Source organism: Anolis carolinensis, chromosome 2 (genome assembly GCF_035594765.1).
Source record: "Anolis carolinensis isolate JA03-04 chromosome 2, rAnoCar3.1.pri, whole genome shotgun sequence".
NCBI classification, from domain to species: domain Eukaryota; kingdom Metazoa; phylum Chordata; class Lepidosauria; order Squamata; family Dactyloidae; genus Anolis; species Anolis carolinensis.
The window spans coordinates 256,385,848-256,399,090 of record NC_085842.1 but is presented as its reverse complement, the minus strand read 5'-3'; the positions used below and the strand labels follow the sequence as shown (position 1 = coordinate 256,399,090).

The window sequence follows — 13,243 nt, the reverse complement described above, 5'->3', positions numbered from 1 at the left end:
ATACTTGGCTATATTTTAGCAGTGCCAGAGACATTTTAAGATAGTTAATATACCAGGATTGTGAGTGGCATGGTGGCTTGAATATGAGATCGGAGCGCTCAACTACTGACACAGCAGCGTCCATATTCCTCATTGTGAATGGAAAATGAGTTAGCTGCAAGCAACATTATTAAATTTGCCATCTGATTAGGAATAAGGAAAGTGTGTATGTGTATATACTTCAAGTCTCCTGCCAACTTAGTGACCTCATGAATTTCATAGGTTTTTCTGAAGGCAGGAAGTACCTGGGAAATGTATAAAGAGATCTAGTCTACAGCACCTGGGATTCATTGGTAGTCTCTCATCCAAGTACTAACTGGAGCAGAGCCTGCATAGCTTTCAAGATCAGATGAGATCTGGTGCCTTAGGGTATTCTCCAAATATATAATAGAACATGTTCTTTCCTTTTCCTCATCTAGATTTCTATGAATGTACAAAGAGGTCTGTAGCCATCATTTTCACTTCTTTGAACCAATCACTCTACCATAGCACATTTGCTATCCTACTATAATCACATACCTGTTTCTTATTAAAGTCAATGAATATCCTCTTTGAATTATTTAATTCCAAAGCTTCAGTGATATCCTACAAAGAAGTGTCTTGTCAGCCTGTCCAAATTCCTTCACAACTTGAATGTACTGGTTTCTGCTTATTCCAAACTCGGCAGTTTTTTCCACATTTGAAACACAAGCATCATAACAGGCAGTTTAGAACTTTAGTAGTATGTTGTCAATGTGATGCTTCCGATACCTTTATAAAGGGAACTTACTTACCAAAAGACTGTATTATTGATACAAATTTTGTATTTTTAAGACCAACTGCATGGGCTGTTGTAATTTATATTAGATATTGTAACCTATATTTTGTAATTAATTGATTTCTAAAGATCTCAGAGAATTTTAATCTGCAGTTTATCAGTGAATTTTAACTTGTATTTTAACTGTGTATCTTGTTGTATATATTTTAATAGTGTTTTATCTCTTGTTCCGCCTTGAGCCACAGGGAGAGGCGGGTAATAAATTCATTATATAATAATAATAATAATAATAATAATAATAATAATAATAATAATAATAATAATGTGTGTGTGTGTGTTGGCACAGAAGTGGCCATATTGCAAAGGCTTTCTCTGCTCTTTTGGATACAGAAGCTGAAAGGACATTCTAGCTATTTAGCATCTCATTTTTAAAAAAGCTCTGGTAGAACTCCTGCTTTCTTTGAAAGTCTTAAATCATTTGGAAATAGATTATCTTCTAAACAGGTCAAATTGCATGTTATCATAGTGGTATGTAATTTGTACATTGCAAAGTCTTTCTGTTACCATATTTTACTTACCTTTGCCCTTTTTTTTGTCAACATGCTAAATCCTTTCGGCAGGCCTTTAAAAGGCTTGTTTTGTTTTTTGTTTTTGCTCTCCTCAAAACTGCCAACTACTTTAAAACAAGAAATTGCATTTTATTTATTATGGGCTACTTTGTGCACAATTGCTGGAGAAGCAGGATGTTGATACTGAGAAGAAAGATCTAACATTGCTGTATCAATGGGAAAAACAGACCAGAATTTGTGTTCAAAATATTAGAGGAATGTTATTAGTGGAAGACTAATTATAATAATTAGAATTGTTACATATGGCTCAGGTTTAGTTAATTTGAAGGACAGTATTCTCCCTTACAAACCAGTCCATGTTTTGACGCCTGCTGGGGAGGTACATCTGGTGGCAGCATGGGAGAGGGCCTTCAGAGTTGGTTTCCCGCAAAATCTGGAACTTCCTTCCCAAAAAGGTTAAGACTGGAACCTTCCATACTTTCATTTCAAAGATATTTTTCTATTCTGAGAAGCATTTCATGAGTTACTATATAAGTCACATTTCACCTAAGATAAATCTTGCTAACTCTTGTGCTGGTGTGTATTTAATGATAGAGGTTTTAGTCAGGTTTCTTTTTTGTTTGTTTGTTACATTTCTGGAATTTTAATGAGCTGTATTTTAATTTGTTGTAAGCTGCTTTGAGTCCTGAACTTAAAAAGGTGGGATAGAAAATAAAAATATTACTCTGAAACATATTAAGCATAGAATTAGAAGGTTCTTGTCCTTGTTTATCCATTTTTTTCCCTTAACAAATGAAAATAAAACTCTTAACATACGCAATTACTTTGCAAATCTCCTTACTTACCTTTAGCATAGCCTCTACAACCTGGCTAAGAGACGATGAGAGTTGTGAGTGATACATCTGAAATGCACTATGGTGAGGGGAAGTGCTCTACTGCAAATCAATTTGGATTTCAGGCTTCATTTAATGTTCCCTGTTCTCCCTACACTCGGGAGTTCATTCGCTTTTAAAGGTAAGAGAGAGTACAAATAAAACCTCAATAACTTTGTAATAAGTAGGAATAGGTGTCGAAAGTATCCAGTCAGCTGACAACAAATCCAGCCATCCTTATGTCTAGATTTTATGGTTTAAAGGAGGTATTGCTGTGTGCCTACAACAAGGCCACTGATGGGACTGCTTCCCTCAATAGAGATGTGAGAAAGGTAATTCATTCACCTCCTTACAGATTTCAATGCATTGTTAGACCCCTATTCTAGAAAAGAACTCCAAAGCAGTTTTGGGCAGGACAGAGGGTTGGTTGGGGAAGAGGGAGGGGAAGCTAAGTATTGCTTTGCTACTAAATATTCAATAGCATTAACATTGGATTTAAAGCTAAGTATATAATGTAAATTAGCAAATATATTAAGACTACTTTACTTCCATACATTGTATATGTCAATATAATTCTCATAGCGTCATATTTAGGAATGTAAAGTAAAATCATGTTCAGCTGCTAAAAAATTACATTACATTTAAAGGGACATTCTAATTTATCATTCTTGGCCAAAGGTACTGCCTAATCAGCATATCTGCCTAGGTAAGATATATATCAGCATAAATTCTCATTGTTAAAATAATTTTAATTATAAAATGGAAGAAATTCCTGTTCAGTTTTAAACACAACACTACATTTGCCTGTGAGAACAAGATTTACAGTCATATGTTGCACATAAAGGGTTTATTTTAAATGTTTTAAGGATAGAGTTACATCATAATTATAAAAATTACTTACAGAATTAACAGATTTAAAGTGTTTATACTTCTAAATGCAGAGAACAGGGAACTGTCTACATTGTTAAAAAATGAAACCAAGCTCTAGCGATGAAGTCATTTACCTAATTTTAAATGTGAACACGAAGACCTTTGAACTATACACATATCAATAACCATCCAAATTGCACTAATGATGTAAAATACAAAAAGCACAGCATTTTCAAGGAACCACAAACTGTTGAAACTTTTCCTCCTATTCTCTGAAATTGTAACAATTGAAGTTTCTGCAGAGAAGCCTTTTATTATTTTTAATGGTTCCAATTTAAGAAGGTAAAAAAGATATCCAGTGAAAAAGGCTTTTTCCCATTATTGTTTGAGGTTTCGATATGACTCTACTTTGAACTTAAGATTTGGCACAAAAAATCATAAGGGTTGAATTCAACTGATTTTATTTTATTCTGAGGAGAGTACATGGTCCCTTCAAACGCTGCATGACACATACAACTGGAAAGTTACCTCCTGTTGGCACTATGTTTGCCTCACCAGTGCATTTAATCCTACTAACCACCATTAAAACAGCACAATAAGCAAATCCACAAAAAACACAAAAAGAAAATAAAAAACTAAGAACCTAAACATTTTTAAACATGCAACTTTTAAGTTTGTTACATTGAACATTCTACTTTCTAAGCATGCAAAAAAGGGATGGTCTGCATTTTTAAGTTCATCGTTTAAAATTGTACAGGGCAGCCTGACATCACGCAAAACACACAATATACAATACTACAGCAGGTAAATGGAGAAAGGCCAGTAACTTTTATACACAGATCCATAGCTTGTGCCACCACAAGCCCCATGATAACTTGAAAACCATGTTGAATCCCTCGAGCAAGGAACCAACATTTAGTTACCAGGGTAACAAGCACTGCATGCAGATCTGAAACATGAGCCTAAAACAAAGCCCAAAAGCAGATGGGCAGGGAGTAGAATTAAGTCTCAAGCCTCTGAAAAACAAAAGCAAAAGGAGTTCTACGCTATCAAAAAGGCAGACAATGTGGACATTTAAAAAACCATAAAATTTATACAGAATATAGATTACTCTAAACTGGCAGAATGTAGTGTATTAAGAGACTCGCAGAAAACCCCCTCCCTCATTGCAAGCTCTCTGACATTTTCGGTCTACTTAATCCTCAGCAAGTATCTTGAATCATACCTTGGCTTCATTGTTTATGTAGCCACAATTTTCGAAGTACTACATTTATGTGTGTCTTGTGTATGTTCAAATACACTCACTCATTCTTGTGCCACAAATATCAACTTGGGCTCATGGAGCCAGGCTCAGCTTTGAGATTTACATGCAGGACTCGAAAGAGTCAATAGAAAACATACAGATCTGCAGGATGAAAAACACTGGGTTGCAAATCTGCTCACTTTGTTCAAGAACACAGGGACATTTATGACTCAGGTATTTAGGGCTTAAGGACTGCATTTGAGAAGCTCTTCATGGAAAAGACAATAGCCTGCCTTTGGTTGCCCATGATGAAATACTGGACATAATGCAACAGTAGCAATGGACAAGAGATTTTAAGATACTGTATTTATATGGTGAGCATTTATTACCATTAGAGCATAATGAGGCACAAGCCTTAAGGCTACAATATGATTTCAGGCAAAAAATAAAAATAAGAAGGGTTTAAAACCATGTGAAGTTTAATATGTATAGTCAACACCAGAGATAATCTGGGCCTCAGTAAGTAAGCTGATCAGCAACAGTTTTTTTTAATTCTCTTCTAAATAGCATATAAACAATGGTGTTTGGCTTTTATTTAATTGTGCAAGGCAGTCCTTTAATAACTGCAATGCCCTGTCTCAGTTTGTTACTTTACTATTTTCACACTGATTTCTTTATAAAGCTACCATATCAGCCTACCATGTTACAAAAAAGGAGGGGAAAAGAAGAGGAATAAAAATAAAGACTGAATTCTGTGGCTGTGGGCTGCTTATTTACTTTCCCAGTCTGCTGCAGATAACTGAACCACGGAGACTCTCCAGCTTTAGCTAGATAGTACGTCCATGGCATGCAGAACCCTAGTGTTCTTTTAATGAAGTTCACATAAACAGCATACTCGAGCAAATACAATGTACAGCACAAAAGGTGACAATAGATTTGAGTTATATGTCTTATCTGGACACATTCCTAGAAGAAAGGCCAGGGAAAAGGTAGATGCCTTCTTTAACAAAACACTATTAAATACAAAGGAATGCAACAGATCAAAACAGAAGGCAACAAATGATTTTCCTTCTCTGCAACACAAGTTTTAATGTATGAGGACTCTTTTGTAAGGTTTGTCTTTACATGAAACATGTTTCAGTCCACACACAAGTAATCTAGGTTGCTAGCCTTGATATGGAAACACCCAGTAGTTGCCATGTAGAACTCCTTCAATATTACACGAATGATTAAACTGATATGGCACCAAGCACCTGAGTTCTACTAAAGAAACAGAAGTCCCTCCAACATTTAGAACTGAAGGCATTAGTGTTTTACTTAGTTTGACCAGATCCTACATTTGCCAATATGGGCTCTTGCTCTGCATTTTCTCATCAACAGTGAAACAGTTATTCAATGTTCTACTTTCTGTAACTAAAATGTAAAAGTAGCTTATCTACTAACCTGAATGGAGTACAAAGATGTTAATTGGGTTAGGCACTCCTTAACACTGCTTTAAATATTTTATATTCATTTCTGCCCAAACTCTGGAAACAAGGACTGCCGGACAAGAAAACTTAATGTTACACATATGAAAGCAATATAATACCAAGAAACATTTGCATGTGGCAGTTGAACAGTTAAGTGAGAAGCTGCAGAAAAGTTATAACTGGGGGGAGGAGGGGAATCAAATCCATGATTACACTGCTAGATCCGCTTACACAGCTTGAATTTGCAGCTGCTGTTTTTCCTAACTTCATCCACATACCGCCCCAAACCAGGAGACTTCCTTCAAGAAAAGGAGTTCCCCTACACAAAATGTGTCATGTTCACATAGAAGTCTATTTGTACAGTTCACAATGGAATAGTTTTCCTGGCAGAGATTGTGGGCTCGCAGGGACATTTAAGCTTTCAAATAAACTGGAAAGCAGTTAAGTCTTTTGTGTCTACAAATTTTACATTGAAGTTCCACAAGTTTGGCAAAAGTTTGAATGGTGTCTAGGATGTCTTCACCAAATCATAAACATAAATATGGAAATCATCATCAAATTTGATGAAATAGACTGAGGGTTTGGCTTCCACTTGATGAATGACCATGCCAGTCCTTTTTGAGCCATCTTCTTTGGCATATTCCACTTGTTTTCCCACTAGGCTGTCCACAACTTCACCAGGTTCCCGTTCGGCTGGCGGCGAATCATCTGAGAACACAAAGTTTATGCTCAGATACAAGATCCCTTTGCATGCTTAACCAGCCTAACATAGCTATATTTTGAGATATATATATATATATATATATATATATATATATATATATCTCTTCAGGTTTTATTTAATTGATTTTAATGACCAAGAAGAATGAGCACTTCAGATTATACCAGTAATGAAGATAACTTGAAAAGAAGTAAAAAGTGCCAAGAAAGTTACATTTTAAGAAAAGTAGTTTTTCATCATCTAACACTACAAAACTTAAAATATACAATGTCTCTCCAAAATATTTTTTTTATAGTAACAAGTAAACTTTCTGTTTGGCTTGACTTTTTAAAAAAAATAAAAAGTGATCAGTGTCTCATACTTATCCATAGCCACAATACCAAAATGAAGAGGTGAATTAAAAGTGTAAAACCTAACAGTGCATGTAATTTACAGGAATAAGTAGCTACCTATCCAAGACTGTACACTGAATACAACTGCGCCAACTGCAGAAAGTATTTTAAGAGTATTCCAGAAATTTAGATACATAGTATTCTGCTGCCTGTGGGCCTAAATCCAGTGATTTGCTGAAGAATATTTGCTGATGTGATGGGATTTACTCTCCTTTATTTCTTTACCAGTATTTATATTCCGCCCTTCTCACCCCGAAGGGGTGCGTGAAACTAGCTCTGAAAGCATGGAGGAGGAAATATTGAGCTCTACCAGCAGAATCACAGGCTTGCAAAACTGAGGGTCATGAAAACTTTTAAAAAACATATTCTGTAAGAATTTGGTATTTTAAATCTGAAAAATGACCACAGATTTGCCCCACCATGTAATTTTTTTCACAACTTGCTTTGATGTTTTCATATTACAATATGAGACTGAATGAAACTAGTACTGAATCTTGTGAAATAATTGTTTGTGGTAAGAGATTTTATCATGTTTTTTAATTCAGCATCTAAAAATATATTAAAAATAGCTACAATATTGGAAAAGGTTTTTTTTTCATTGCAAACTGACCACAGCCTACATGCAAACTTTTGTTTACAGCTACAATCATTTCACTAGTAGTAATGAGTGATTTATTACAATAAAAAATGTAACAACAAATCTCAATGTCAGGATATTTAAAGAAAGTTATTCAGTTCATTGGAATTACTAGAAGTCCATAGGGAAATTGCTATCTTGCCTTTTTTACAGCAATGTAAATGGTGATGCTGTTAAATATCAAATAAAGACCAAATGAACATGCTTAACAATACAAAATTATTCATAAGATATCTAAAAATGTTTTTGATGGTCTATGTTTAAAGAGGATCATTTTGAGTAAAGAGCTTCCTCAGTGGAGTAACAATCTCATCTCACCTAGCTTGAAAAATGCATATATAATATTTTTCTAAATGATTTAAATTTTAGATTTTTTAGGAGGTAACATGGTTGTTAATATGATCCTATAGTTATAATTATTGCAAAGGAGTACTATATATACTTATATATAAGTCTAGAAATTGTAAAATTTTACAAGTCTAGAATTGTAAAAATTGACCCCAAAAATCCTGGCTCATTGTATCCATGCGCCAATATGAATACTGTACCTTAATTTTTATATAAAAAAGAACCCTTCCTCTTCTCTGAATAAAATAGTGAAAGGTGAGAGTATAGTCTGTCTTGGGAGAACCCAAAGAAGCAATGGCCCCTCTATTGTCTCCACTGCAACACACTCCACTGGTCTTTTTGAATGTTGGGGTAGGAAATGGAAACAACCAGGGGCAGCTGGCTTCCTGAGGTGGCACCAAGCCTTCCCCTTTCTGCTGAATGACTTATCCACAAATTGCATCAAAATCCATAATTTTGGCTCCCAAACTTGTTCTCGATTCATACATGTGGTTAACTTATACACAAGTCTATACAGTAATCTAAAAAACTTTCCCCTAAAAGCTCACAAAATATGTGTGTTTATTAAATGTTCAGAGCTGAGTAAAACATTGTCTTTTTAGACTATTAAAACTTAAAAATACGGGAGCCAACTTGTTATTTAAGCTGAATCCCACTGTTTCTACCAAACTGCCCACAACCCAGCCCTGCAGTCTCCAATGCATTTGCTCCAGAGTACTCAATAACTCTTTGGATCAGGTTTTTAGGGTATGCAGATGACTTCAGGAGGGAAGGGTGACTTGCCATTTCTAGCAGAAGCCATGCAATCTATGTCAAGTACCCAACTGGATTCTGACCAGTAAGGATTCAGGAAATGTTATCACAATACAGCAAATTCTCAACGTAATATAAAACAAGAATCATTTCTTAGCATTGTAATTGTTCCAGAAATTATAACCTATTTTATTCCCTTATATACAGGATCAATGATGAGTCAACTTACTGGAATCAGGCATTATACGGAGATCGCCTTCTTTGTAGTCATCTAAAAGTTGATACATGTATAAGACAGGATCCTTTTCATAGGTAATATAAAACCATGTGTTCATTATAGGTGCTCGAGCCAAAACCATTCCCCTCCATTCATCTTTTGAACCATCTTCTGTTTCAAACATATGTTCCACTGCTTTGCCAATCATTGTATCTGCCAGGTGGGCATCACTGATTCGAGATGAGGCTGGAAGACATAGACCAGTATTTGGTTAGTATTTTGTGAGAATGCCAGCTGCTACATTTTTCAACTGTAACTGTAACCCATTAGCTAACACTTGTACTGCCTGGTTTCACTATCAGACATTATCTGTATATTGAAAAAGACCAAAACAAACAAACAAAAGTGGTGTTAACCAAATAAATGTCTTCTTGGGCATTGGCATTTATAAGCTCTTAATACACACCCATAGTTGTTTGCCTTATTATTGCCCTGGAAATTATTATTAACCATTATCCAGGCAGAAACGATGTTTAAATCTTGTTATTAAATCAATAAAAATGTGCATATATAATACAATTGTGTAGTATTGTTAAAGAGGTCTGTTTATCCTCCCTGTTTTGCAAACTATATGCGTTGAAAATTGTTCAGAACACTTTTTGGGGAGGGGCTTGTGAGTGTAATAAAACACCTTTGACTCTTCACCCATAAACATGGCTGTGGACATGGGACATTTTTATACCTGCAATACAGCCGGGCTGTGGCGCAGGCTGTTGAGCAACCAGCTGCAACAAATCACTCTGACCAAGAGGTCATGAGTTCGAGGCCAGCTCGGAGCCCCGTGTTTGTCTTGTCTTTGTTCTATGTTAAGGCACTGAATGTTTGCCTTATATGTGTAATGTGATCCGCCCTGAGTCCCCTTCGGGGTGAGAAGGGTGGAATATAAATACTGTAAATAAATAAATAAATACATTGCAATATCTTGAGTCAAAAAGTAACTGAAGATTTTCTTTTTTTTTAAATCACCAAAAATAAACTATCTGAATAAGGGATAAATAAATTATGATCAATACTACTTTGAGACTTCTCAGTTGGAAATAGCCATTAGTAAGTTTGGAGAGAAAAAAAGGAGATCAGTTCCTGTGGAATGTTAATTCACTAAAAATCTTCCAAATATAGTTATTTGCTTATTATTGGAAGTTACTGGGACCATTTCACACTTGAGCTAAGAGATCTGTATTAGCTTCCAATCTATTTTGGAACAGAATTCTCTTAAATGTGTTTTAATTCATGAACGTTTTGACAGATTTGTCTTACGTTAATTATAATTTTGTATTTTATTTTTCTTTTAGTACTGTTAGCCATCTGAAGCACTATTTTTAGCAGACAAGCAAAACATAAATACATGTTGTTGATTTTGTTTATTCCAGGGCATTCGTCTTCCCTTTTTTCTGTGCAGGGCAGTGTTTCTGTTTGTTTGAGTGTACAATAGAGTTAACTGGTACCCATGGGGACTGATAGGTTCAAGATACATTTAGTTTCTGGTTTCTTGAGAGTTATTAATAAAAGTAGGCCTGACTAATGCTATACCACATACTGTATCATACTATAACCTCTGTATTGACTTGATATTAATATTGAAATACAACAATTAAAAGCAAATAAAGACAAACACAACTTAATGTAACAGTTATTTTACTTACAAAAACAGCTTTTTAATTCTAAGTATTATTTCTTTGATTTTGTTGCTAGTTACTTGAAAGTTCTAGTAGGTTAATTTCTGTTAACTGAGAGTATACTGTATATGGAAGAGGCAGTTCTTGTTATTTATAGAACTAAGGTATGGCTATATATTATGTGAAGCTTGCCAGACAGATTTTTTTTATATTTGGTCTTGATGCTCTGCAGTTTACAAAAACATTTCTTTTTCATATTTCAAGTTGGCAGTATGTCTTCTATTTTCTCAAATTATATTGCTATCCTGAAGGCACTGTAAAATTGTGCTTGTGATGCAATTTAAAGGAAGAACACTCTTTGCTTCTTATGCCATTCTGAGTATTATTCTTTATCTACTTCAATAATTGAGAATGCAATACCAAAAGCAATACATCTAGATACTATCAAGACCACTTACCAACTCTATCTGGAAGGACTTCAAGTGCCGAAACCCTCTCATCTTTGTGCAGTTCTAGTCCATAGACACAATCAAATCCATCGTATTTAATAAGATAAAGAGAAGGATTTACAGGAACCTGGTCCAGGACTGTTCCTTTCCACTGTGTTACAGGTCCACTCCCTTCTTTCCATCCATGTTGTATTCTGCAGCCTACAATGTTTCTTCTGGGTTGAGACATTGGTTTGCTTGGTCCCATGTTGTTTCGATGCTTTCTGTATATTTAAAGCAGTAATTGTTAGTGTTCAAATCTTCTAATACAAACCTTACAATACAACACCTCAAACCAAACCTTTCCATTTGAAGAATCAGGGAGTTGGAAGGAAGCATGAAAGTTCCTGTTATGAAGGAATGCACAAGTAAAAGTACTGCACAGTGATGGCTTTCCTATCTTTGTTTAAAGACCTCCAAAGGACAGTCTACCACCCTCTGAGGTAGTCTATTCCACTGAGAACAGTCAATCTTCCTAATGACTCTGTGGGATTTCTTTTCTTGTAATTTGAATGATAGGTTTTTGTATTAGTCTCTCAAGCAGCATAAAAGCAACTAATTCCATCTTCAATAGGACATTCTTTCAGATACGTATACATAGCCATTCATGTCAGAAATATTAAAAATTAATTAGGTATTTTTAATTTAAAAATGTGAGTCAAGCACTGAAAGGGTTAAAATGATGCAATTACTCAGCAAAAGCTGCAGTCCAATATAAGCAGATGTGCCTGTATCTCAGCATGTGAGAAGGCCCCAGTGAGAGGTGGGCCTCAGTATGAGAGAGGCCTGGTGTGAGAAGCTTCAGTGAGAGACGCCCCAGGTTGAAGGCCTCGTGTGTAAAGCTACGGTGTGAACCTCCTATGTAAGTTCGGTGTGAGAGGAGGCACTGTGAGAGCAAAGCTGTTTATATGCATGAGAAAGAAGCCCAGCATGGAAGCAAAGATGGAAGTATAATAAACTCTGTGTTATAGAAACCTTGTTTTTGTATATAGTGCAACCATATTATTTTGCTACAAAGAAAGGTTCCAAAGGAAGAGATAACATTGGTCTGTGTTTTTTTGTTCTTTTTTATCACTTTTGGCTACTGGTGCTGGGCACACTACTGCTAATAAGTTACTCTGCTATGTTTATGGGAACAGTCTTTTGTTAATAAGCCCACTCGCCCAACAATTTATTCATTCAAATTATATCTCACTTTTCTCCTGGGATAGGACCCAAGTCACATCACATCACTTTTCAGTCTCTACTGCTCCAAACTAAGTATATACAGTACAGCTTAAGTCACTCCTCATAGGGCTTGGTTTCCAGACTTTTTATCTTCTTGGTCACCCTACCCTGGACATGTTCCAGCCTGTCAATATCCTTCCTGAATAGCTACTTCCCTTAAAGCTGGACATTACATGCTTGTGAATGCAGCCTATAATTGCACTGGCTTTTCTCGCCACTGTAGACACATGCTTAGCCTGTGGTCTATTAAGACCCCTTAATCTTTTTCTGTGACTATTATACCCTTTTGTAAGACCCATCTAAATCCTTTAGTCACCTTAAATTTGTTCTCCAGAACATATTCTAGTCACAAAGACCTATGCTGGAAGAAATTACAAACTAAGAGGGCAACACTGCATCACTGATGCCCAGTGTCTCAAGACAGATAGTGGAAATATTCTGGGTTGCACTTTCAGGTACTTCTGAATTCCTTGGACACTACAAATGAATTAAAAATGCTTCCACCCTAATTGTGAGCTATAGTTTGTATCACAGAAATTCCAGCTTACACACACACAGCTGTTTAGTCATTCACATAATGGCAAATATAAAATTTATAAATAGGGAGGGGGCAGAAGAAGGAAGACCTGTCTAAATGACCATGGCAGAGAAACATGCCTTATTCTTGCACTAGAATACCCAAAATTTAATCAAATATCCTTTTTCCTCCAAGATTTTCCCAACTGTAAACAGAGTATTTACTTTGCACTGTAGATAACTACTAATACCTTTTTTTTACCTACTTCTCAAACTGGTCCACATAACGTTTTCCACCCCTTGCTTTCCGAAGTCTTTATTTCCCCAAGTGGAACACAACATGTAAACCATATACATCTGGGTAAGAAAGGTCTATAAGTGAGAGATCATCATATTTTACATCTTGCTACATCAGGTCTCAATAAAGTCAGAATTTGAGACTAAGCATC

General features: G+C 35.6%; 1 protein-coding gene across 1 annotated transcript in view; it reads right to left on the bottom strand.

Moving 5' to 3' along the window:
• Window positions 1-3,067: 3,067 nt before the first annotated feature.
• The window catches only part of spin1 (spindlin 1), a 34,642-nt gene continuing 24,466 nt past the window's right edge, over window positions 3,068-13,243 (bottom strand). The window contains exons 4-6 of the mRNA XM_003216445.4: window positions 11,022-11,275; window positions 8,900-9,133; window positions 3,068-6,527 (exon numbers count right to left, since the gene is read on the bottom strand). Coding sequence (XP_003216493.1) covers window positions 6,328-6,527; window positions 8,900-9,133; window positions 11,022-11,275 — 688 coding nt within the window. The 3' untranslated portion in view covers window positions 3,068-6,327. The remainder of the gene's footprint in view (window positions 6,528-8,899; window positions 9,134-11,021; window positions 11,276-13,243) is intronic.